This window comes from Pseudophryne corroboree, chromosome 11 (assembly GCF_028390025.1).
Source record: "Pseudophryne corroboree isolate aPseCor3 chromosome 11, aPseCor3.hap2, whole genome shotgun sequence".
NCBI classification, from domain to species: Eukaryota; Metazoa; Chordata; class Amphibia; order Anura; family Myobatrachidae; genus Pseudophryne; species Pseudophryne corroboree.
Genome location: NC_086454.1, coordinates 63,002,360 through 63,030,342, shown reverse-complemented (window position 1 = coordinate 63,030,342; position 27,983 = coordinate 63,002,360). Strand labels below are relative to the sequence as shown.

The 27,983-nt window shown below is 45.3% G+C and overlaps 1 protein-coding gene across 1 annotated transcript in view; it reads right to left on the bottom strand.

Annotated features, from left to right (window-relative positions):
- Positions 1-27,983, bottom strand: part of MYORG (myogenesis regulating glycosidase (putative)) — a 123,637-nt gene that overhangs the window by 59,263 nt on the left and 36,391 nt on the right. The window contains exons 2-3 of the mRNA XM_063946091.1: positions 18,116-18,287; positions 5,407-5,614 (exon numbers count right to left, since the gene is read on the bottom strand). Of these exons, the coding sequence (XP_063802161.1) occupies positions 5,407-5,614; positions 18,116-18,287 (380 nt within the window). The remainder of the gene's footprint in view (positions 1-5,406; positions 5,615-18,115; positions 18,288-27,983) is intronic.

Sequence of the window (27,983 nt, the reverse complement as noted above, 5' to 3'; positions counted from 1 at the left end):
AACAATGAGGTGGTGGGGTAACAAGGATTATAGCATATTAAGGATGCTACAGGTAGCCAAAACCAAGCAGAGTGTCACAAGGGCACTCCGGTCAGCTCTATGGCAACTTGCTGCTGGGACCAGGGAGAACCTGATCGCCTGGAGTGTCCTATGTAAATTTCAAATCAATTTCAAATCAAGCAATAATATCTTCACTTAAGCTATTGTATTGGAACTTCTTCCGTTGCTTGTGTGCACTGCTCAAGATAGGTGAGTAAACAAGGAGGTTGTTCAGTAATTAAGAAAGTTCAAAATGAACTGGGTAAGTTTTATCCTCATACAAGTTATGTATGTATAGTAAATCCTTAAAAATACTAAAGTATTCTGGGTGGGAGGGGAACACTCTTAGTAAGGATGTTGTAGACCTAACTAGCCTCGCAGTTCCCAAAATGGACTGCTATGTCTTTGGGCATTTTTTAATATTGCCCAGGTCCACTATTGCCCAGTATTGGAAGTGATCTCTCCCGTTATTTGTAAGGTAATTTCAAAGACTCACTACCACTTTGAAATGGAAACCTTGTAGGTCCCTTACTCTCCGAATCCCTACTCCCCTATTCTGAAGTGAAACCCATGGCACAGAGGTGCTCCTTCAATGTGTCCAAGTGTGAGATACCTCCTCTCACCTTTTAATCTGCATGAGTCCCCTGATGATTGGCCGGACCCCTGAAATACTGTTGTTGCTTTCCATGTGTACTTACTTTTATTCTGTGTTTTTTTATACATTTCAGTGTCAGTTCCATATTATTATTTTTTTCATAGTTAACATGATATCCAGAAATGTCTGGTCTCCACCCTCCCTACACTCCACCACTTTCCTCCCCTTTTTCTTTTCTGTACCCCTGCCTTATTGCAAACTCAACAAAAATGTAGAGATAAGCGGGTTCGGTTCCCAGAGAACCGAACCCTACCAGACTTTACTGCCCGAGCCCGGATCCGCGCCCGGCCCGGGTTTTCGCACCTGACTCGGAAACCAGGACGAGGCAAAACTTTATCATCCTGCTGTCAGATTCTCGCAGGGTTTGAATTCCATATAAGGAGCTGCGTGTCGCTAACATTTTCACTCCGCATTGGAGAGTGTAGCAAGATGACATGTCTCCGTCCTCAGTGTCCTGCATCAGTACAGTGGTAGTGTCTTGTGCTGCCTCAGTCCAGACACAGTGGTGGTGTCCTCTGCTGCCATATGTCCAGTGCTGCTGTACAAGTCCAGTCCAGTGGTGCTGTGTTGTTCTGCATCAGTTAATTGGTGGTGTATTGTGCTGCATCAGTCCAGTCAGTGGTGGTGTCCTCTGTTGCCATAAGTCCAGTGCTGCAGTATAAGTCCAGTCCAGTGGTGCTGTGTTGTGCTGCATCAGTCCAGTGGTGGTGTCCCTGTGCTGCCGTATATGTCCAGTGATACAGCCGTATATGTCCAGCGGTACTGCTGTATAAATCCAGTGATACTGCCATATATGTTCAGTGGTACTGCCATATAATTCCAGTGATACTGCCGTCTATGTCCAGTGGTACTGCCGTATAAATCCAGTGGTACTGCCATATAAATCCAGTCCAGTGATACTGCCATATACGTCCAGTGGTACTGCCGTATAAATCCAGTCCAGTGATACTGCCGTATATGTCCAGTGGTACTGCCGTATATGTTCAGTGATACTGCTGTATAAATCCTGTGGTAATGGTGTATAAATCCCGTCCAGTGACACTGCTGTATAATTCCAGTGATGCTGCCATATATGTCCAGTGGTATTGCCGTATAATTCCAGTGATACTGCTATATATATATATATATATATATATCCTGTTGCTAAGCAGATTACTGAGGCCATAACAACTATGCTGGTGTTAGACATGCGACCGGTATCCGCCATTAGTGCAGTGGGACTGCAGTGCCATTCCTAGATGGGCCAGGTGTTTGTGCTGCACACTTGTGTCGCTTAGCTTAGCCATCCAGCTACCTAATTGCCCCTTTTTTTTCTTCTTTGCATGATGTGCTGTTTGGGGCCTATTTTTTAAATCTGCCACCCTGTCTGCCACTGCAGTGCCACTCCTAGATGGGCCAGGTGTTTGTACCTCCCACTTGTGTCACTTAGCTTAGTCATACAGCCACCTTGGTGCAACCTTTTGGCCTAAAAACAATATTGGGAGGTGTGAGGTGTTCAGAATAGACTGGAAATGAGTGGAAATGAATGTTATTGAGGTTAATCATACCGTAGGATCAAACTTACCCCCAAATTCTGTGATTTCCCCCCGAAAAAAATCATCCAGATCCAAAATCAAAACCAAAACACCAAAGAGGGGTTTTGGCAATACCAATCCAGATCCAAAACACGAGCGTGGAACCAGAACCAAAACCAAAACACCAAACATGAAAAGTGCCCGTCGCACATCTCTACAAAAATCTAATATTAAATAAAAATTCTAAAGTCAGGGCTAGAGAACACCCTTTAAAATATATCTGCCTCAGAAGACCCTATAAAATATATCTGCCTGAGAAACCAGTTTGGAAACTTCTGTTAATTTCTTTTGCCATATTCTTTTAAATGCTCTAGCACCTGCCATCTCTTCTTAGAGTTCATATTTCTATATAAATAGGTTAATCAGCTGTAATATAGAAATATGACTTCACAAATAATATTTGTACTATGCTTTTGCACTATTGCACATTTCTGAATGTATGCTTTGATAAGTTATTTCACAGGTAAATGCAACCCAAGGCAACTTACTGTGCCACCAACAGGACCTAGGATCAAGTCATGTGGAGTCCATCTGCATCTTTTATAATCATGGATATTACATTCATCCTCACAATTTAAATCAAGATGCCATTAAGCTATGGTTTATCAGGGTATAAACATTTGAAGCCTTTCCGATCAGAAAGATCAATGACACATGCAAGTTATTTTATTATTCTGATAATACCTTTGTTCAGGAATCTGAGCATTGTGTGTTTCCCTACCACATATGAGAGTCCAGAATTCTATAATAGTCACCCAAAGTTTCTTGTCATGGACTTTAGTTAGGGCAAAAGCAGGAGGCATGGCCATAGAGTTATTGCATTTGATACACACTGATACATTATGTAACTGAGTTACTTCTACCTGCTGTAATTGAACTTTTTGTATAAGCTGCACAATTATAGAATTTACAATGATCTGATTATTCCATAATGGGGCATAGAGCATTTGGACTGCTACTGTACTGTATAAACTTAAAGTAAGGTCTACTATTCTTAAAAATAATATGCCAATACTTTAGAAAAATAATTAATGTAGTGTTCAGTTTAACAGTTACAGTATACAAAGAAAAGTCCTATTTGCCTCCATAAATTCTGCTTGAGGATAGGGAATGTGTTTTGGGAGTGAAGCAGGACATGAAACTTTGGTTCCACATTTCTAAATAATTCAAAGGCTTTGAGGGGATACATGGGATTCAAAAATACTTTGCTAAGCCTATCTTGGTTTTATTCTGGTACGTATATATTGTATCAGTAATATATATCTACCTAACAGAATCTTATTATTATCTATAAATGAAAAGAGTGGAAATCTTTGGAGGAAGGAGAACACCAAATCTTGCTTCCTGAACACTGAAGGTTTTCCATATTATTAACTTATAACACTGCTATTTTAATACAGTTTTTTTGTATGTTTACTGAGTGACCATTCCTGTGATGAAGCAATAGGCTTTGCAAACTCAACAACACTGTATGTATTTATGAGTGATTTGCGTGGACTAGCACGTTTTGGTTTTGGCAAAACCACGCTCAAGTGTTTGAGTTCTGATTAGTTTTTTTAGTTCAGTGAAGATTTGATAAACAATCAATAATTATTTATAAAAATCGATAAAAACAGTTAAAGTCATGTAATTTTTGCAATCCAAGGGGGTTATTCAGAGATGGACGCTGATCGTTTCATTCGCAGCAAGATCTGCATCTGTCTCCACACATGCTGAGGGCTGCCCAGCATAGGTCAAGGCCACCCAGCATGTTTGAGGCAACCTTTGGGGATATGCCCGCAATGTTACTGCCTGCGCAGGAATGATGCGGTCGCTGCACGTGCGCAGTTTGCCGATGTACGTGAAAATGTGATGCAGCCAACTCTGAATTAGGCCCAAAACTCTAAATTTGGATAGTAAATCCAAATTCCGAGCCATGGGAAGATCCGGGCCAGGTTTTGGTTCAGTTCGTATCTACAAAATTCGGGTGGATTCTTATTTCTGAAGAACCGAACTGCACATTTCTAGTAATTATATGGAGAAAATGGGTTGTATGGTAACACCTATATTAAGTCTATCTGCTTTTCTATTGGAGAACTCTGTGCTGGTGTTCTGTTTTTAATATAAAATTTTCTGAAGTAGCCTGCATTTTGGAGATGTGTAGTATGGAACTACAAACCTTTAATTTGTATTTTATCTAAGTATTTGTCTGAAATAAATATTACCTTTTGTTTCCTATTATCCCTTAATTTGCTCCCAGGGTTCCTCATGTCAGCATCAATTATACGTCATATAGTAATTCTCTCACAATACAACAGTTTAAGGGCATAGTCTACTGGAAAGGGATATATGTGACATCACTGGGTCAGCATATAACATCATGGGGAGCATGGTAATATTGGAAAAGGTCCAAAAATAGGAAACAGCACAGGCAATAGGTGGCAGACACTACTCCCTAAAGTTCCTTATAAACTGCTCAGAGCGATAACAGATACACATGTACTTTCATATGACATTACTGACCCAAAAAAAGGTTTGAGGTTAGTGCCCCTTTAACTTTCTTGGAAAGATGAAGAAAGACCAGATTTACTTGTAAAAGACTGTAAGAAAATGTAATATAAATAAAAAAAAAAAACATTTTATATACATGCAGAGATTATATACAGGTTGAGTATCCCATATCCAAATATTCCGAAATACGGACTTTTGTGAGTGAGACTGAGATAGTGAAACGTTTGTTTTCTGATGGCTCAGTGTACGCAAACTTTGTTTAATACTCAAAGTTATTAAAAATATTGTATTGAATGACCTTCAGGCTGTGTGCATAAGGTGTATATGAAACATAAATGAATTGTGTGAATGTAGACACACATTGTTTAATGCACAAAGTTATAAAAATATTGGCTAAAATGACCTTCAGGCTGTGTGTATAAGGTGTATATGTAACATAAATACATTCTGTGCTTAGATTTAGGTCCCATCACCATAATATCTCGTTATGGTATGCAATTATTCCAAAATACGGAATAATCCCATATCCAAAATTCCTCTGGTCCCAAGCATTTTGAATAAGTGATACTCAACCTGTATATATATATATATATATATATATATATATATATATATATATATATATATATTTCTGTATTGTTGAGTTACCTAACAATAGCGATGTCCGGAAGCATTCTCTGGCTCTCATACAGCTGGCTTCCTATCTCTTGATGAACAGACTGGATGGTCTGACCAATGCATATGGTATATTGAAGTGGAAATCTCTCTGTACTTGCAGGTGTTTCCACACAAAATGACTTATTCTTCTCAATGGACATGGAAATTTGAATATTAGGATTGATCAGCACTGAAACTCCTGGTAAAGGCAACCAAATAAATCAATACATTACAAAATAATTATATAGGAAAACAAATAACCCAATAGGAAAGTCATATTTATAGTCTTATATACAGTATACAGTATACTGTATGTCATCATCTCAATTATTACAACTGACTGTGATCTGTTACACATCTCATGGAAGGTATACCTGTATCCAGATGCAATGCAGCAATTATTATTTCTGTTGTGGTATCCTAAAGATAGGAATGCAATATAAATAGGTTACATTGTGAATGTATCTTTGTTTTTCATTAGGAATTTCATTTGTTCACTGATATATATTGGTTGGCCTTCTAAGATTAACTATTAAATAATGGCTTTAGTGTGGCATACCCTTACACTTTATTAACACTTATCACATACGAATTTCTTTAACACTATTTCTTATTTTAATGACATCTCATTTTTGTATCACTTTCTCTATAGCTTCGGCTTCTTAACACAAATCTGTTAACCTTATAGTTTTTTCATTGGTATGCTGCCCTGGGGTGTCTGTCTTAAGGGGGGTACACACGGAGAGATCCGTGCTTAAAATCTAAGCAATCTTGCTAGATTGCTTAGATTTTAAGCACGGATCTGCCGTGTGTATGCCCTCCAGCGATAGCGATGCGCGGCCCCGCACATCGCTATCGCCGGTGCTAGATTGAGCCTGCATGCAGGCTCAATCTAGCGAGTCGCTCACTTCACCGTTGTGTGAAGTGAGCGCCCCCCCCCCCGTCGGCTTTCCTTCTCGCTCAGCACATCGCGCTGTGCTGAGCGGGGTGAGAGATGTGTGCTGAGCGGTCTGCGTTAAGATCGCTCAGCACACATCTCTCCCGTGAGTACCCCCCTTTATGCTGATTATTTTATGTCTTATCTTATGTCTTATGTATTATTTTATGCTGATTGTCTTATGCCACGCCCTGCACCTAGATATACCGCTAGGGACCCCCAATATATAAAGAGAGGCCTTGACGTGCCTTGGGGGCTTATACATATATTTGCGCAGATATATGTAACCAAGATCTCTGAATTCTAAGATTTTATATGGGATTTAAATTTGGTTACTGCTATTATTCAGGGTGCTGGTGGAAACAAATTGTGTTTTTGTCCTGCTTAGAAAAACCCATCTCCTTCAAGCACCTGAATGATATCACTAAGCTAATTGAGCATCTGCCACTATATATGCTAATAGTGCCTGGATGTCTCTGGAACAGATATATAATGTTCAGATAACCCCTTGACTCTCCGGTAATCCACACCTCAACAACAATCTTTTTTGTACATGTACTGTACATTATAGCTGATTAATAATAGTTTATTTTCTGTTACTACTAAAATTATATCTTAGAGTACCAGAAGAGCCACATAACAATACTCTAAAACTGCAGACTAGAGCTATAGGTTTACACAAAATAAATAGACAGTGCAGTCATCACAAGGGCTTGGTTACAAAATAACAGTTCTCTAAAAGTTTGGTACGTGTATATAGAAAATGAAGGAGCAAAGTATTTGCAAAGGTTCTGGAAGAAACATTATATTCCATGGTCCCAGTATTCCCAATGGATTCAGAAAAATGGATACAATGAAAGTATAACTTCCTGTTTATTAGATTAAATGCTGGACTTTTCTGAGAATGAAAGTTTCCAAGATGTGCCATTCTTGGGCACAAAGGGAACAATCATATTTTTTAAATAATGTAATCTTTAATTTCTCTTTTACAGACTAGCAGAACGATGCGAGTCCCAACCTCGGCTTTTCATAATTCCTAGCACTATACCTCCCCTAATGTTCTGTTTATGTTCCCATCATTGCTCTTCAGGGAACACAAATGTTTTTCATTTATCTTGATACATGGTTGGATCGTTGTCATCTCTGCAGAGTGCTATTAGCTGGACCCTGTCACTCCATCCGATATGGTGAATCTGTGCGCGGTTACAGGACATTGGTTTAATTAAAGGAAAAAATATATGACATAAAAATATGGGATTCATTTGGTAGGATAGTACGGTACCAGAATAGCATGTACAAATCCACAACTAACAGGAGAATAGCATCTCACACGTTGAGCAAGAGTGAGACCTGAAAACAACGTTGAAAGGTAATCTAAAATAGCCTTGAATGTAGGCATCCGGATGAACTATAGACTCTAGACTCCTTACAGTATGTCACATTCTGGATTGTAAATAGGTAGCTTTCATTAAGAAATAAATAAATAAATATAGAAATTGCATTTAAGTTGAAGATAGAAAACACAGGGGCAGATGTATTAACCTGGAGAAGGCATAAGGAAGTGATAAACCAGTGATAAGTGCAAGGTGATAAAGGCAGCAGCCAATCAGCTCCAATATGTAAATTAACAGTTAGGAGCTGATTGGCTGCTGCCTTTATCACCTTGCACATATCACTGGTTTATCACTTCCTTATGCCTTCTCCAGGTTAATACATCTGCCCCACTGTCTGTAACATGTCAGTTAGGAGCGGATTGGCTGGGACTTTATCGCCATAGACTTTATCTCCATCCAAGGCTTTAGTAAATAGACCCCTGAGTGCAGTAGTGTTTCTGATAGCACATACGGTCTAATTCAAGGTTGAACGCAAATGCAAACGCATTTGCAGTTTCCGATAATCGATACACTGCCCATGCGCAAAATTTGCACAGCCCATGTCTGCCGCTACATTTATGTACGGAATAGAGTAAAAATCGCTGCCACTAAATTATTCAGCAGACTTGCACATAAAAACAACCCCTCAACTAAACAATGTTAAAAAGGCGTGGAGGAGGAGAGTCTGTGGGCAGTCTCCGCAAGTGTACAAATCTGGGCATGTAACAGGGGCGTGTAGTGGGAGTATGTACCTGGGTCCAGGGCAGTGAATATGAATATCTGCAGATAAACAAGCTTAAAGTACAGAAAAATTCAATGCAGATTCTGGGCAGTTATAGAGCTATGCACACTGTGCAAGTCACTATAATGGCTGCAGTAACATCGATGATTGATGCGATTAGTGAATAATGGCACACAGCTGATGTTATTTAGTACAATCATACACACAGCTTGTGTGCTGCCTCATCATTTTAGCTACAGGTTTTTGACCCTTTTGCATTCTGAATTTCAGGTTTATTCCTTGGTTTAGCTTATGTTGGTAAGTGCATCATTCAAACTGTTCATGCCTTACAATTTAGGACATTAGTAACATAAGTATTAAAAATAATGGGTGCAGAGTGTGGGCCCCTCCTGGACCCCGAGTGCCCGTTGCACACATTGATTTTTTTTTTTTTCCTGTTCTATTTGTATGAGCTCCTTTTGTAGGGATCGGTATGAAATACCTCCAATCAAAATCCCGACGGTTGAAATCCCAACAGCAATTGACCGACGGTCAAAATCCCGACAAGGTCAAAATCCCGACAGACAAGGTCAAAATCCCGACATGGACAAAATACCGACATTTAAAATACCGACAAGGTCAAAATACCGACATGTAAAATGCCGACAGGTCAAAATACCGCCATGCATTTTTTCATTATTATTTTTTTGTGTGTATTCGCTGCGCCCGCCATGCTTCGAGTACGGTGCCTCGCTGAGCTCGGCACACTATTATATTTCCTCTCCAGGTCAACTGGGATGGTTAAGTATGAACAAGTCAGTTTACATGTCGGTATTTTGACCTTGTCGGTAATTTAAATGTCGGTATTTTGTCCATGTAGGAATTTTGACATTGTCGGGATTTTGACCGTCGTTCAATTGCTGTCGGGATTTCGACCGTCGGGATTTTGATTGGAGGTAAATTGACTGCATTCCCTTTTGTAATCTACATTAATTATTTGTTCTGCAAACAGCAGACACAGAGACTGCAGTATTTCAAGTGTTACATTTATTTGGGGACATCATAGAATTTTGCCCACAATTTATGTGTGCTAGATTCTGTGCCCAGCTTCTCTTGTACACTGTGCAAATGATGTCCCAATAAAGGCTTGTACACAGGAATCCCTGTATTTCTGTGCAAAAGTAGGAAACACCTTGACATTTACAAGTTTCCACTTAGCACTTTTAAATATGCAATTTAATAAATAATATTGTTTATGAGACTTGCAAGCTGAGAATTATCCTGGCACACAATTGTGAGCAGTTAGTGAGTTAGTACAAAAATGGAAGAAGGCAATATTATCTACTAGCCACCAATGAGTTGAGTTTGCATTGCCCACTATCCACCACTAAAAGGAGTCTGTGTTGTCCTCTAGCCACTAGAATATGGGGGCTACATTAGGGGCGGATTGGCCATACAGCTCACCAGGAAGATTCCTGGTAGGCCAACGTGTCTGTGGGGCCTGTTTTGTGTGTTGTCATGTGGCCCCACCCCCCACATGACAGGCAGCCCACTGTAGGGGGTGGATTTGGATGGGGGGAAAAAGCCCGGTAAATGTATGGAAGCATCCCTAATGGCGGTGCGGTCTGATGAGGGATAGGGTCTGTTGAGGGGGGCAAGATCCCTCCTCATAGAGCCTCATTGTATGCAATTAGGGCCTTCCTTGCATATTTTTCTGCAGTTGTGTCTGAGACCAGGGGCGGATTGGGAACTGAAAGTGGCCCTATAAAATTTTGTAGAAGTGGCTCGACATGAGCAGCACATGAGGTATAACATACCGTGTAGCCAAGGCAGCTTCACTGGATGGCAGAGCTGCTGTACTGCAGAGATGGATTAACAGAAGGAATGGGGACAATGCAGGGTACTGAGGCCCTCATTCCGAGTTGATCGCTAGCTGCTTTCGGTCGCAGCGCGGCGATTAGGTGAAAAAGCGGCATTTCTACTCATGCGTACGGGCCGCAGTACGCATGCGCAAAGTACTTTCACACAAAACTATGCAGTTTTACACAAGGTCGAGCAACGCTTTTCTGATGCTCTGTTGATCGGTGAGTGATTGACAGGAAGTGGGTGTTTCTGGGTGGCAACTGGCCGTTTCCAGGGGGTGTGCTAAAAAACGCAGGCGTGTCAGGTAAAAACGCAGGCGTGTCAGGTAAAAACGCAGGCATGCCTGGGGAAACGGGGGAGTGGCTGGCCGAACACAGGGCGTGTTTGTGAAGTCAAAGCAGGAACTAAACTGGCTGAGGTGATCGCAAGGTAGGAGTATGTTTGGAGCTGCTCAGAAACTGCATGAAAATTTTTACGAGCAGTTCTGCTAACCTTTTGTTCGCACTTCTGCTAAGCTAAGATACAGTGGCGGTTCTTGCCACGGGCAAGCGGTACTTTTGCCCGGGGCGCCGTCTTCCGGAGGGCGCCGCACCAGGGCAAGATCCCCCACTGTGCCCCCCGCAGTGCCCTGCTGTGCCCCCCCCCCCCCCGCTTTGAAGGGAACCAGACGCGTAGCGTCTAGTTTCCCTTCACTGAGAGGACCTTAGTTGTGCGGTGCGCGATGACGTCATCGCGCACCGCACAGCAAAGGTCCTTTCCATGAAGGGAAACTAGACGCTACGGTCTAGTTTCCCTTCATGTAGAGGACCTTTGCTGTGCGATGCGCGATGACGTCATCGCGCACCGCACAGCATAGTGGCACAGACACTAGGGGTCATAATTGACCTCTAGTGTCTATGCTGTTCTATGGGAGAGACGTAATAACGTCTCTCCCATAGATCGAAGAGAGGAGAAGAGCGGCGCCGCTGGCGGATGGGGGTCTGCAGCGGTCTGGATCAGGAATGGGGATGGTAAGTATACTTTTTATTTATGTTTTCTTTTCTTTCAGCGTCGTGACCACGCCCCCATTTGAAGCCACGCCCCCACATTTTGCCCGGGGCGCCACAAGACTAAGAACCGGCCCTGCTAAGATACACGCCCAGAGGGCGTGTGCACTGCTGCTAAAAGCAGCTAGCGAGCGATCAACTCGGAATGAGGGCCTGTGTGCGGTGGGCTGCCTGTCATGTGGGGGGTGGGGCCACATGACAACACACAAAACAGGCTCCACAAACACGTTGGCCTACCAGTAATCTTCCTGGTGAGCCCTATGGCCAATCCGCCCCTGTCCCACTGGCACAGTAGGAAGTCACTGCCAGTCACAGTGAAGCCTGTGTAGTCACAGTTTCGGAAATATAATCCTGTCTATTAAATGTAAATGCTATTTAATTATTGGTGGGGCCAGTTAAAAGGAAATCAGGCTGCGGCGAACAGTGCCTGGTTCATGACACATGCTTACTGCGGATACAGCACATGTACAGTCCCAAAATCATCAGTCAATAGGGACTGCGTACAGGATTGAATTAGGTCCTCTGTCCACTAGTCATCAATGAATATGGCCTACAGTATATTGGGGCAGATGTATTAACCTGGAGAAGGCATAAGGAAGTGATAAACCAGTGATATGTGCAAGGTGATTAATGCACCAGCCAATCAGCTCCAAGATGTAAATTAACAGTTAGGATCTGATTGGCTGGTGCCTTTATCACCTTGCACATATCACTGGTTTATCACTTCCTTATGCCTTCTCCAGGTTAATACATCTGCCCCATTATTCTTGCAATGCATTCATTGATAGGGACATTTCTGTATACCTCTTTAGTGTTCTATGTATCTCTTTAACATTGCAATCCTTCATACCATATAAATATATACAGATTGGCATATTCATTCTGAAATTTGCCATGGATAAAGATTTTTTGCTGAGCTTGCAGCGATACAATATTTGGGTTCAGCTTTTGCTTTGCCATTCTGCAGACTGCCGCTACTCATTGTGTAAATCAGCATGTCGCTAATCAACACATTACCATCTCATTCATTTTCACAGATCAGTCTGTAATAATTTCTATTTCTGCAGCGGGGTACACTGGGTTACCACAGGGATAACATCGGGGGTGTACAGACAGTTGGATCTTGATCCAAGGCACCAACAGGCTAAAAGCTTTGACTGTTCCCAGGATGCTTAGTGGCGCTTCCTCTATAACCCCGCCTCCGTGCACAGGAGCTCAGTTTGTAAGTTGGTGCCTGCAGGCAGCTAACAGGGAAGGCTGCGCTGAACAGCCCTGAAAAGAGCTTTTTTATGAAGAAAGAAGACTTCAAGGGCCGCTGCATAGGCACTTATGAGTGCTATATGTAATTTCTGACATATCATGCTGCGGCTCCCTCACCTCCCAGCGGCGCTGTATACTCCCGGGCCCTGGTTGCCAGGTAATTACAGCAGAGGGCTCCTGTTCTTCAATTAGGCACACACACTGACCGCTGCTCTCTGGGATCGCATGGTCGCGTCAAGGAGGAGGTAAGAGGCGATCCAGCGCGGTCTCTAGGAGACGGACCACACACGCTGGCGTGGACACTGTGACCGTACAGGGACCCCACTAGACCAGCAGGGCAAGGGCACAGGTCGGATTGGTACATAATCCATTTTTCTATGGCCCGCAGTACTCGGTGGTGAAGTCCAGCAAGGGGATAAGGCTCTGACCTGTAGCCCCTCCCCCAGCCCCAGGGCACCATTTACTGTTAATGTTCCCGCCCTGGAGCTGCATCTCTCTCTCTCCCTCACTCCCTGTCAGCGTTTGGGCGCCATTACACACACAGCTGCGCTGATCTGGGACTGCTGGGCAATGTCTCCTCTGAAAAGCCGCCTGCATCATCAGCGCTGTGCATTTACAGGACACTTAAGTATTCTACATGTCTTTAGACAGTGTTAGTTAAGAACAAGTGCATAACTACAGGAATATTTAGTACAAGTATTCTGTGATATACATCCAGTCTTCACTGTGCATTGATATATCTCTATACATAATTAGCTTTACTTGAGTAGTATTGTTACTAAAGTATTGCTAGTCCAGTGCAGTTTTATTGTTACTTGTGATAATTTCTGCATTGTACATGTGACTATGTGTGTGCTAATAGCTGCTGTGTGATTTCCATTCCGTGTATCTCACATATACTGCTATCCCTATATTCTGTACCCTGAGGGGGGCTAAGTGCATCAGGGTTTTCATATAATATAGTGTTGATCACAGGATATACTCTTTTGGTGTTTTCTCTGTGTATTACAGTCACCATATACCTCTTAAATCCCCCGTGTGTGCTCTGCCTGTAGTCTCACTGTCCGGGGGGAATTTTGTTAGGTACTTTGTCTGCTTATATTGTACTGTTCCACCCGAAAGTAAAGCTTTCATATAATGTCAGCTCAACAGGGTGAGGGTTCTGTGGCTGACCCTGCGTCCTGCAGTGCTCATGCCATGGATGTCTCTGAGGAAAATATTGCAGCTGAGGGTTCAGGTGCTGGGGGCTTTGTACCCCTCAGTCATTTTACTACAACGGGGACAACTACTGACCCGCCGTGGGCTACTTTTTCTCTCTGGTCTAAGAAGATGCTAACTCGTTATCCCCTCGCTGCAGAGTTAATCAAAAATTGGGAAACACCGCCGCCAGTGGACTCACAGGTCGTACGTCTGGTGGTATCATCTACTCTGCCTGTCACTACCGTCAGTTCTCTGAAGGAACCGACGGATAAGTGTGTGGAGGGTTGCTTGAAGTCCATTTACACTCTGGCTGGAGCTGTACATAGGCCCACTATTGCGGCCTCTTGGGCTGCTAAAGCTATTGAGGCCTGGGTTCAGGAAGTTGAAGCGGAGCTACCGTCTAATTTTCCTGATAAAGCAAAACAGTGTCTTTAGTACATTGTTACAGCCTCTCATTATATTCAAGAGGCGGCATCGGATGCAGGTATCCTAGAGGCCAAAGCGTCTACCACGTCTATTCTGGCTCACCGGATCCTCTGGTTGCGGTCCTTGTCTGTAGATCTGGACTCTAAAAAGACCTTGGAGGTGATCCCTTTTAAGGGAAATATTGTTTTTGGGGAAGATCTCAACAAGATTGTCGCTAACTTAGCATCTGCTAAGACGGCATGTCTGCCTCGTACTACTCCTTCGTATCCGAAGGCTGAGTACTTCCTTTCGTTCCTTTCGACCACCAGGTAAAGAAAAGGGTCAGGCGTACCTGAAACAGGCTCGCACTTCCAAATCCACTAAGCCCAAACCTAAACGTGCCTGGGCTGCCCGTCAGCCTGCTGCCAAAACAGACAAGCCTGCTGCATGACGGGGCGGGCCTCCCTCTGGGGGATCCCGGGGTGGGAGGCCGACTTCTACGGTTTGCTCAGGTATGGCTACAGACCACTTTGGACGACTGGGTAAGAGAAGTCGTCACTCGCAGATATACCATTTCTTTCAAGAAATGTACCCCTCGCCAGTTTTGCTCAACAAAAGTCCCTTCGGATCTGGTAAAAGCAAAGACTCTCCATATGGTGGTACAATCCCTCCTGGACACGGGAGTGGTAGTGCCGGTGCCTCTGGCTCAGAGAGGCAGCGGGTACTATTCAACTCTGTTCCTAGTCCCAAAATTGATCTTCTCGGCCCATTTTCAACAAGTCTTTGAACAAATTTGTGAAGGTCTCCAAATTCCGTATGGAAACTTTTCGCTCTATTGTTCTGGCCTTGGAGCCCAAGGACTACATGGTATCTCTGGTATATACCTATTGCAGTGTCGCATCAGCAATACCTGCGGTTTGCTATTGGCAACCTACATTTTCAATTCCACGCCTTGCCTTTTGGTCTGACCTTGGCTCCTCGAGTTTTCACAAAGGTCATGGCGGTCATGACGGCCCTACTCCACCGTCAGGGTATCAGGATCCTGCCGTATCTCGATGACTTGTTGATCCTGGCGAACTCTCCAGAGGTTCTCCTTTCGTCCTCTGGAATTGATGGTCCAATTCCTGCAAGCCCACGGGTGACTCATCAACTGGAAGAAGTCTTCCCTGGTTCCTGCTCAGTGCATGGTGCACCTGGGAGCACTATTGGACACCCACAACCAGCGATTGTTTTTGTCTCCGGAGAAGGTCTTGAAGCTTCAGGACAAGATAAGATGCTTTTTTCTCTTGCCCACGTGTGTCCATACACTCGGCGATGCAAGTACTAGGCCTCATGGTGTCAGCTTTCGACATGTAGGAGTACGCTCAATTTCATTCCCGTCCTCTGCAGAGGTTAATTATCTCCAAGTGGGACGGTCTGCCTCACCGGAACAGGTCTCACATGATATCTTTGACTCCGGAGGTCACTAACTTGGTGGCTGCAGGACCAACAACTGAGCAGGGGTCGTCCATTCTGGATCTCAAACTGGGTCCTTCTGACGACAGATGCCAGTCTGCGGGGTTGGGGCATGGGGTTGGAGCAACACTCTCTTTAGAGTCGGTGGACCAGGGAGGAATCTCTCCTCCCGATAAACATTCTGGAATTGTGGGCAGTGTTCAATGCATTGACACTAACCCTGCCTCTAGTACAGAACAGACCTGTTCAAGTACAGTCAGACAACGCAACCATGGTGGCGTACATAAATCATCAAGGCGGCACCCGAAGCCGCAAAGCACTGATGGAAGTGTCAAAGATTCTTCATTGGGCGGAACGCCATCTGCCAGCCATATCTACAGTGTTCATTCCGGGGGTCCTAAACTGGGAAGCGGACTTCCTTAGTCGTCAGGACGTACACGCCGGAGAATGGAGCCTTCATCTGGAGGTCTTTCAACTCCTCATGGAACAGTGGGGTCTACCAGATATAGACCTGATGGTATCTCGACACATCACAAGGTTCCAGTCTTCGGAGCAAGGACAAGGGATCCTCAAGCAGCATTCGTGGACGCACTGGCAATTGCATGGAACTTTCGGCTGCCGTACGTGTTCCCTCCGGTTTCACTTCTGCCCAGGGTGATAAGGAAGTTCAAGCAAGGAGGAATTCTACTTCTAATCGCTCCAGCATGGCCCAGACGTCATTGGTTCTCAGACCTGCAGGGTCACTCAATAGAGCGTCCTCTTCTGCTTCTGCAACGCCCATACCTCCTTGTTCAGGGCCCTTGTGTCTACCAGGATTTGGCTCGGCTGGCTTTGATGGCGTGGCTCTTGAAGCTTCCGTACTGAGGGCCAAAGGTTTTTCTGAGGCGGTCATTCAAACTATGTTGAATGACCGTAAACCAGCTTCTGCTCGGATATATCATAGGGTCTTGAATTCTTATTTTGCTTGGTGTGCAACTAACAATTAGGATGCATACAAGTTCAGTTCCGCCAAACTCTTGGCTTTTCTGCAACAGGGCCTGGACTTAGGCCTTCGTCTGGCCTCCCTCAAGGTTCATATTTCTGCCTTGTCGATATGGTTTCAGAGAAAAAATGCGACTCTGCCTGATGTTCATACATTCACTCAAGGTGTTTTACAGAATCAACCTCTCTATGTCCCGCCTGTGGCTCCTTGGGATTTGTCGGTTGTTCTGGATGCCTTACAAGAGTCTCGGTTTGAACCTCTTGAGGCTGTGGACCTTAAATGGCTTACTCTTAAGGTCTTGTTTCTGCTGGCTATTGCCTCTGCTAGACGGGTTTCAGACTTGGGTGCATTGTCTTGTCGGCCACCCTTTCTGATTTTTCACTGTGACCGTACGGTTCTTAGAAATCCCCCTGGTTATCTGCCTAAGGTGGTGTCATCTTTCCACCTTAACCAAGAGATTGTGGTTCTGGCCTTTACCTCTCTAGGTTTATCCTCTAAAGAGCGGTTTTTGGATGTGGTACGGGCTCTCGGTTTTTATGTGAAGAGGACAGCTTCTCTTAGGAGATTTGATTCACTCTTTGTCCTGTTTGGTTTTCACAAATGTGGCTGGCCTGCTAATAAGCAGACCTTGGCAAGATGGATTAGAATGGTGATTGCACATGCTTATGTACAGGCTGGCCTTCCAGCTCCTGCTACCATCAAAGCCCATTCTACTCGGTCTGCTGAACCTTCTTGGGTGGTCCGCCGTGGTGCGACCCTTGAACAATTGTGCAAGGCGGCTACGTGGTCCTCAGTGAACATGTTCATAAGGTTCTATGCCTTCGATACTTCCGCCTCCCAGGATGCCTCCTTTGGACGCCTGGTTCTTTTGCCCACTACAGTGCGTCCCCTCCCATGAGGAACTGCTTTAGGACATCCCCGATGTTATCCCTGTGGAACCCCAGTGTACCCCGCTGCAGAAAAGGAGATTTATGGTAAGAACTTACCTTTGTTAAATCTCTTTCTGCGAGGTACACTGGGTTCCACAGGGCGCCCACCCTGACACACTAAGCTTTTTTGTGTTTGTATGGCATTAGCAGCTGGTACCTTCTCCTGTCGTGAGAATGTAGTGTATGTGGCTACTAACGGTTGTCGTCTCTTTTACCTGCTACTGCATTGGACTGGTTAACAAAACTGAGCTCCTGTGCATGGAGGCGGGGTTATAGAGGAGGCGGTGCTAAGCATCCTGGGAACAGTCAAAGCTTTTAGCCTGTTGGTGCCTCGGATCAAGATCCTACTCTACACCCCCGATGTTATCCCTGTGGAACCCAGTGTACCTCGCAGAAAGAGATTTAACAAAGGTAAGTTCTTACCATAAATCTCTTTTTTTATATAAATATCATAATAATAATCATGGAAGGTCAAGCACCACCACTGGAATAGAATACTGTAATAGAGACACTGCTTATGTGTTCTTACCTGTTGATCCGAGAAAGTATCTTTCTAAAACAGATCCGTATGCACCTGGACTTGATTTCAAGTTGCTGATCACAAATGGTTGCAGAGCCATATTGACGCTGTTCATGGGCCAGTGCTGAGCACTGAGGCTCCCTCCTCCATACCACGATACATTTGTCATTGAAAAACAATCCTGAAACAAAGCAGCCAGTAGGTTATATGCAAAACACACAAGGTTTATTCACATGATAAAATGCCATTCTTATTGCTAAAACTAAGGATGCACTGGTAGAATCCATGCAGATAGGAAGGGATGAGGATTTAATGAACTGGTGTCACTTCATTGGTTGCATCACTGGTATGTCACCTTTCCATGATGCCAGGTGTACATTAATATCAGTGCCTGTATGTTCTATTGCCGTTGAGTATATGAGTAATAGTAAGTACGTAATTACAACACTTATTGTTACTCAAGTCCTTCCATATACCATTTTAAAGCATAAATGGTACATGTATTTCATCTGCAAGCATAGGTTAGTTGCACCAAATGCTAGGACTTTTACATGTAGGTTACACAGTGCATGAATGGATTATGTTTATAGATGGAACCTGCAGGTTTTAATTATAACTTAGCTCTCCTAGAACAGCAGTGGGCATTTAGTTAGTGCAGTGGGCATTAAGCAGTTTTAGAGTTGGTCCACATTGCGGTCATGTAGCTTATTATAGCTCTGGATATGGTTTGTTCCATTCAAGAAAAGTGACATAGGTTCTCTGTGTGACTAGCATGAGGGTACCGTTAGGCTTCCCACTTGAGTATAAAGCATTGTGCCAGTTGAAATCCTATAGAGTTGAAGTGCCAGTATCTGTGGAAGTATCATCACTCATCGCCATGAGTAGAGCTAGTTATCTGGCCATTTATCAGTATTGATTTTGAACCAGTATAACACCTTCAGGTGTTCCACATTCAGACCAGGAAGCAATCTATCTTGACAAAGTAGTGCAATGCATTTGCAATGCAGTCTGGTGCATATGGTGCATTGATGCTAAACTGAGTGTGGTATATTCTCGTTAAGTGCGCATGGGAAACACGTAGAGTTGACCACAATTACAGGTCTGAACTTGCACATAAATGTAATATGCAAAATGTATACTCTGACATGGCCACGTGTTCATGTTGACTTGTATGTATCTTACCACACATGTTACTCAGCATAATGTATTATCAATGCGATGTAGCAACAAATTAGATATGCCTGACAACATGATTATGATGACATTAGCTTTAATGTACATTAACAATAAAAAAAAGAAAAATAATGACCTGTGCTCATAGTCTGAGGTGGTTATCCCAAAGTGAGGTCATGACACCAACTCCGGGCTATGACAGGCTGCACTGCTCATGCAGTAACATAGAGAAAGTGGGTGCCTCTTGTCATAGTGGAACATAGCCCCAGCCTGTTCAGCATGGGTCTCAATTCTCCAGACGCCCGACACTTACAACCCAACTGCACCCGAGGATCTGCATCTGGCAGTGGAGAAGCTGAGGAACAGCACCGGCCGGAGAAGGAAACACAGGCAACGTCAAGGACATCCCACTGACCTGTGGTGAGGACCCCTGGTGGTTGGAGTGGACAAGCACCTTGACGGGGAAGAAGAGGAACGAGTCCGGAGAGGAGCATGTACCGCTGGCTGCAGGAAGAAGAAGACTCTCGGGGGAGCACGACTGGAGACCAGATAAGACCATTCAGCAGACTCCTACAAGGGTAATAGGGGGTAGACTCCCCTCATCTTAGTGTCCCCATTGCCGTGTAAAATGGGGTAGGCTCCCCTCATTACCAGTGCCCCTGCAATATTTTTTAAAGGAGACAGTCTCCCTTTCAGTGTGGTGCCCCGCAGTACTAGTTAAATAAAGGGGGTAGGCTCCCCCAAGTTAAATAAAGGGGGTAGGCTCCCCCAATCATCTGTGCCCTGTCACAAGAGAAAAGGGGGTAGGCTCCTCTCAGCACCCGCTGTGCCCTGCAGGACAAGTTTCTCTGACGTCCTAAGTGGATGCTGGGACTCCGTAAGGACCATGGGGAATAGCGGCTCCGCAGGAGACTGGGCACAACTAAAGAAAGCTTTAGGACTACCTGGTGTGCACTGGCTCCTCCCTCTATGACCCTCCTCCAGACCTCAGTTAGAATTTTGTGCCCGGCTGAGCTGGATGCACACTAGGGGCTCTCCTGAGCTCCTAGAAAAAGAAAGTTTATTTTAGGTTTTTTATTTTCAGTGAGATCTGCTGGCAACAGACTCACTGCTACGAGGGACTAAGGGGAGAGAAGCGAACCTACCTGCTTGCAGCTAGCTTGGGCTTCTAAGGCTACTGGACACCATTAGCTCCAGAGGGATCGAACATAGGGCCCGACCTCGATCGTCCGTTCCAGGTGCCGCGCCGCCGTCCCCCTTACAGAGCCAGAAGCAAGAAGAGTCCTGGAAATCGGCGGCAGAAGACTTCGGTCTTCAAACAAGGTAGCGCACAGCACTGCAGCTGTGCGCCATTGCTTTCCATGCACACCTCACACTCCGGTCACTGATGGGTGCAGGGCGCTGGGGGGGGGGGGTCGCCCTGGGCTGCAATATTAAGTACCTTGGCTGGCAAAAAAACACATAATATAGTCATAGAGACTATATATGTGTAAAATACCCCTGCCATATATACATAGAAAAAAGCGGGAGAAGTCCGCCGAAAAAGGGGCTGGGCTATCTCCCTCAGCACACTGGCGCCATTTTCCCTCACAGCTCCGCTGGAAGGATCGCTCCCAGGCTCTCCCCTGCAGTTTCCAGACTACATAGGGTAAAAAAGAGAGGGGGGGCACTAAATTTAGGCGCAATATTGTGTATACAAGCAGCTATTGGGAAAAATCACTCAGTTATAGTGTTAATCCCTGTGTTATATAGCGCTGTTGGTGTGTGCTGGCATACTCTCTCTCTGTCTCCCCAAAGGGCTTTGTGGGGTCCTGTCCTCAGTCAGAGCATTCCCTGTGTGTGTGCGGTGTGTCGGTATGGCTGTGTCGACATGTTTGATGAGGAGGCTTATGTGGAGGCGGAGCAAGTGCCGATAAATGTGATGTCACCCCCTGCGGGGCCGACACCTGAGTGGATGGACTTGTGGAAGGAATTACGTGAAAGTGTCAGCTCCTTACATAAAAGGTTTGACGACATATCAGATGTGGGACAGCCGGCTTCTCAGCTTGTGCCTGCCCAGCTGTCTCAAAAGCCATCAGGGGCTCTTAAACGCCCGCTACCTCAGATGGCAGACACAGATGTCGACACGGATACTGAATCCAGTGTCGACGACGATGAGACAAATGTACATTCCAATAGGGCCACACGTTACACGATTGAGGCAATGAAAAATGTGTTGCACATTTCTGATATTACCCCAGGAACCACAGAAAAGGGTATTATGTTTGGGGAGAAAAAACTACCAGTGGTTTTTCCCCCATCTGAGGAATTAAATGAGGTGTGTGAAGAAGCGTGGGCTTCCCCCGATAAGAAACTGGTAATTTCTAAAAGGTTACTAATGGCGTATCCTTTCCCGCCAGAGGATAGGTCACATTGGGAAACATCCCCTAGGGTGGATAATGCGCTCACACGTCTGTCAAAAAAGGTGGCACTACCGTCTCCGGACACGGCCGCCCTAAAAGAGCCTGCTGATAGGAAGCAGGAGGCTATCCTGAAGTCTGTATATACACACGCAGGTATTATACTGAGACCAGCTATTGCTTCAGCATGGATGTGCAGTGCTGCAGCTGCGTGGTCAGATTCCCTGTCGGAAAATATTGATACCCTAGACAGGGACACTATATTGCTATCCATAGAGCATATAAAAGACGCAGTCTTATACATGAGAGACGCACAGAGGGATATTTGCCGGCTGGCATCTAAAATAAGTGCAATGTCCATTTCTGCCAGGAGAGGATTATGGACTCGGCAGTGGACGGGTGATGCAGATTCTAAAAGGCACATGGAAGTTTTGCCTTATAAGGGTGAGGAGTTATTCGGGGATGGTCTCTCGGACCTCGTTTCCACAGCAACAGCTGGGAAGTCAGCATTTTTACCCCATGTTCCCTCACAGCCAAAGAAAGCACCGTATTATCAGGTACAGTCCTTTCGGCCCCATAAAGGCAAGCGGGTTAAAGGCGCGTCCTTTCTGCCCAGAGGCAGAGGTAGAGGGAAAAAGCTGCAGCATACAGCCAGTTCCCAGGAGCAAAAGTCCTCCCCCGCTTCCTCCAAGTCCACCACATGACGCTGGGGCTCCACAGGCGGAGCCAGGTACGGTGGGGGCCCGTCTCAAAACCTTCAGCAATCAGTGGGCTCGCTCACGGGTGGATCCCTGGATCCTTCAAGTAGTATCTCAGGGGTACAAGCTGGAATTCGAGACGTCTCCCCCCCCGCCGTTTCCTCAAATCTGCCTTGCCAACAACTCCCTCAGGCTGGGAGGCAGTGCTAGAGGCAATTCACAAGCTGTATTCCCAGCAGGTGATAGTCAAGGTGCCCCTCCTTCAACAAGGATGGGGTTACTATTCCACAATGTTTGTGGTACCGAAACCGGACGGTTCGGTGAGACCCATTTTAAATTTGAAATCCTTGAACACATATATAAAAAAATTCAAGTTCAAGATGGAATCACTCAGGGCGGTTATTTCAAGCCTGGACGAGGGGGATTACATGGTATCACTGGACATCAAGGATGCTTTCCTGCATGTCCCCATTTACCATCATCACCAGGAGTACCTCAGATTTGTGGTACAGGATTGTCATTACCAATTCCAGACGTTGCCGTTTGGTCTGTCCACGGCACCGAGGGTATTTACCAAGGTAATGGCCGAAATGATGATACTCCTTCGAAAAAAGGGAGTTTTAATTATCCCGTACTTGGACGATCTCCTGATAAAGGCGAGGTCCAGGGAGCAGTTGTTGGTCGGGGTAGCACTATCTCGGGAGGTGCTACAACAGCACGGTTGGATTCTCAATATTCCAAAGTCACAGCTGGTCCCTACGACACGTCTACTGTTCTTGGGGATGGTTCTTGACACAGAACAGAAAAAAAGTGTTTCTCCCGCAGGAGAAAGCCAAGGAGCTGTCATCTCTAGTCAGAGGCCTCCTGAAACCAAAACAGGTGTCGGTGCATCACTGCACGCGAGTCCTGGGAAAAATGGTAGCGTCCTACGAAGCAATTCCATTCGGCAGGTTCCATACAAGGACTTTTCAGTGGGACCTGTTGGACAAGTGGTCCGGATCGCATCTTCAGATGCATCAGCTGATAACCCTGTCTCCAAGGACCAGGGTGTCTCTGCTGTGGTGGCTGCAAAGTGCTCATCTTCTCGAGGGCCGCAGATTCGGCATACAGGACTGGGTCCTGGTGACCATGGATGCCAGCCTTCGAGGCTGGGGGGCAGTCACACAGGGAAGAAACTTCCAAGGACTATGGTCAAGTCAGGAGACTTCCCTACACATAAATATTCTGGAACTGAGGGCCATTTACAATGCCCTAAGTCAGGCAAAACCCCTGCTTCAAAACCAGCCGGTACTGATCCAGTCAGACAACATCACGGCAGTCGCCCATGTAAACCGACAGGGCGGCACAAGAAGCAGGACGGCGATGGCAGAAGCCACAAGGATTCTCCGATGGGCGGAAAATCACGTGTTAGCACTGTCAGCAGTGTTCATTCCGGGAGTGGACAACTGGGAAGCAGACTTCCTCAGCAGGCACGACCTCCACCCGGGAGAGTGGGGACTTCATCCAGAAGTCTTCCAACTGATTGTAAACCGTTGGGAAAGGCCACAGGTGGACATGATGGCGTCCCGCCTCAACAATAAGCTAGAAAGATATTGCACCAGGTCAAGAGACCCTCAGGCGATAGCTGTGGACGCTCTAGTGACACCGTGGGTGTACCGGTCGGTTTATGTGTTCCCTCCTCTTCCTCTCATACCCAAGGTACTGAGGATAATAAGGAGAAGAGGAGTAAGAACTATACTCATTGTTCCGGATTGGCCAAGAAGAGCTTGGTACCCGGAACTTCAAGAAATGATCTCAGAGGACCCATGGCCTCTGCCGCTCAGACAGGACCTGCTGCAGCAGGGGCCCTGTTTGTTCCAAGACTTACCGCGGCTGTGTTTGACGGCATGGCGGTTGAACACCGGATCCTGAAGGAAAAGGGCATTCCGGAGGAAGTCATTCCTACGCTGATTAAAGCTAGGAAAGAAGTGACCGCAAACCATTATCACCGCATTTGGCGAAAATATGTTGCGTGGTGTGAGGCCAGGAAGGCCCCAACGGAGGAATTTCAGCTGGGCCGTTTTCTGCACTTCCTACAGTCAGGGGTGACTATGGGCCTAAAATTGGGTTCCATTAAGGTCCAGATTTCGGCTCTATCGATTTTCTTCCAGAGAGAACTGGCTTCACTACCTGAAGTTCATACTTTTGTTAAGGGAGTGCTGCATATTCAGCCCCCTTTTGTGCCTCCAGTGGCACCTTGGGATCTCAACATGGTGTTGGATTTCCTAAAGTCACATTGGTTTGAGCCACTTAAAACCGTGGAATTAAAATATCTCACGTGGAAAGTGGTCATGCTGTTGGCCTTGGCTTCGGCCAGGCGTGTGTCAGAATTGGCGGCTTTGTCATGTAAAACCCTTATCTGATTTTCCATATGGATAGAGCAGAATTGAGGACTCATCCCCAGTTTCTCCCTAAGGTGGTATTAGCCTTTCATTTGAACCAACCTATCGTGGTGCCTGCGGCTACTAAAGACTTGGAGGCTTCCAAGTTGTTGGACGTAGTCAGGGCCCTGAGAATTTATGTTTCCAGGACAGCTAGTGTCAGGAAAACTGACTCGTTGTTTATCCTGTATGCACCCAACAAGCTGGGTGCTCCTGCTTCAAAGCAGACTATTGCTCGCTGGATCTGTAGTACGATTCAGCTTGCACATTCTGCGGCTGGACTGCCGCATCCTAAATCAGTGAAAGCCCATTCCACGAGGAAGGTGGGCTCTTCTTGGGCGGCTGCCCGAGGGGTCTCGGCTCTACAACTTTGCCAAGCAGCTACTTGGTCGGGGTCAAACACATTTGCTAAATTCTACAAGTTTGACACCCTGGCTGAGGAGGACCTAGAGTTTGCCCATTCGGTGCTGCAGAGTCATCCGCACTCTCCCGCCCGTTTGGGAGCTTTGGTATAATCCCCATGGTCCTTACGGAGTCCCAGCATCCACTTAGGACGTCAGAGAAAATAAGATTTTACTCACCGGTAAATCTATTTCTCGTAGTCCGTAGTGGATGCTGGGCGCCCGTCCCAAGTGTGGATTGTCTGCAATACTTGTATATAGTTATTGTTTAACTAAAGGGTTATTGTTGAGCCATCTGTTGAGAGGCTCAGTTATTGTTCATACTGTTAACTGGGTATAGTATCACGAGTTATACGGTGTGATTGGTGTGGCTGGTATGAGTCTTACCCGGGATTCAAAATCCTTCCTTATAGTGTCAGCTCTTCTGGGCACAGTATCCTAACTGAGGTCTGGAGGAGGGTCATAGAGGGAGGAGCCAGTGCACACCAGGTAGTCCTAAAGCTTTCTTTAGTTGTGCCCAGTCTCCTGCGGAGCCGCTATTCCCCATGGTCCTTACAGAGTCCCAGCATCCACTACGGACTACGAGAAATAGATTTACCGGTGAGTAAAATCTTATTTTTAATGTTAAAGGGTGTAGGCTCCCCTCAATTACCTGCTTCCCTGCATAGTAGAGAGAAAAAGGGTAGGCACCCTCCTTACAATGTTAAGTTACTACAGAGATAGCCAGCCTGATAATTGTGCACCTGCTAAATAAAATCAGCTATAATCACAGAATTTGGGGGTAATTTTGATCCTACGGATTTATTAACCTCAATAACATTCATTTCCAATGATTTCCAGTCTATTCTGAGCACCTCACAATATTGTTTTTAAGCCAAAAGGTTGCACCGAGGTAGCTAGATGACTAAGCTAAGCGACACAAGTGGGCAGCACAAATACCTGGCCCATCTAGGAGTGGCACTGCTGTGGCAGACAGGATGGCAGTTTTAAAAAATAGGCCCCAAAGAGCACATGATGCAAAGAAAAAAAAACAGGTGCAAGGTGGAATTGTCCTTGGGACCTCCCACCCACTTTTATGTTGTTTAAACAGGACATGCACAGTTTAATAAACCCATCATTTCAGCAACAGGTGCTCCCCCTGGAAAAAGATCGCCAAATTCTCCGAATGGGTGTAGTATGGTATGCCGGTGGCCGGGCTCCCGGCGGCCAGCATACCGGTGCCAGAATCCCGACCGCCGGCATACCGGCAGCTGATCGAGCACAAATGAGCCCCTTGCGGGCTCGCTGCGCTCACCACACTGCCGGCACGGTGGTGCGCAACGCTATCTATTCTCCCTCCAAGGGGGTCGTGGACCCCATAGAGGGAGAAAAGGTGTTGGTATGCTGGGTGTCGGGATTCCGGCACCAGTAAACTGTACGCCGGGATCCCGACAGCCGTCAAACTGAAGACCACCCCTCCGAATGATAGCTAGCTACAAACATACCACCTCCTTCTTTAAAGACTTTTCACATTATAAGAAGAGGCAAGAGGAAAAGGACAGTGTCAAGAAGTTGATTAAAAATTAGAGATGTAACCCTCCCTTGACTACCAAGGTGTATAGGTTATCTATTAATTGATTGTGCCTCCACCAAGACTAAATGTTTATTTAGGCTTGCCTGGGTAAGCCTCCCTCAGTCCCTGTGTATGAGTGCATTCCCCTAATCAAACCACACTCTACAAATGTTTTACCTGTTTTCTCTTCCAGGATTCATGGATCCAGCTCCAGCTCACAGACACGGATGGTAAGTATAATCAATCTAATTTATTGTAACAGCATTACTATCATGTTATAATGACGTTTTTCCATGTCAATAAAGAAATACCATACCTGTACTATATTCTCTAAGATCCCTATACATAAATTGTTTGCATGCAATACAAAAAACTACCTTCTTTAAGCAACACCACTAGGTGTTGGAGTGACCCGGGTACTCTTAATGCGATAGATAGTGCACTATAAGGGCCCATAAAATTCACAAAAGTAATAACAATTTAACATCACACTGTAGTAATAACATTTTCCTTTCTCTTTCAATTTGTTGGTAAACTGCTTAGCTCAATACGGAATGTTACTGTTGCAATTACTGTTTTGTATGTATCCTTTTCTCTAGCTAAATAAAAAGTATATTTTCCTCAGGTGTAGCAAACATCAGCAAAAGACTAGTTCCTTATTTGCCATACAAGTAATAACAGTGTGGTTGTAGCTGTAGAAGTCTATACTGAACTCCTTAGGAATTTGGAAATTCCTTATCTCTGGAAGCTGTGCTCTTTTAGCAAACTACATGCCTTTGTGTTTTTTCGGCCATAAGTATCCTCTCCGTCCTGATGCGGCTTAAATATTAACTGTCTTTTAAACGGTTCCGGTATGAATGGTCGACCATGTTATGGTCGACAGTCATTAGGTCGACCACTATTGGTCGACATTGACATGGTCGACATGGACACATGGTCAACACATGAAAATGGTCGACACATGAAAGGTCGACACATGAAAAGGTCGACATGAGTTTTTTTACTTTTTTGGGTGTCGTTTTTTGCGTAATGTGACTGGGAACCCCAATTAGTGCACCGCGTCCCCTCGCATGGCTCGCTTCGCTCGCCATGCTTCGGGCATGGTGCCTTCGCTCCGCTACCGCTTCGCTCGGCACAGATTACCGTTCCAATCGTAGTCCACGTGGATCGTAAAGTATGGAAAAGTTCCCCAAAAGAAAAAAAAGTAAAAAAAACTCATGTCGACCTTTTCATT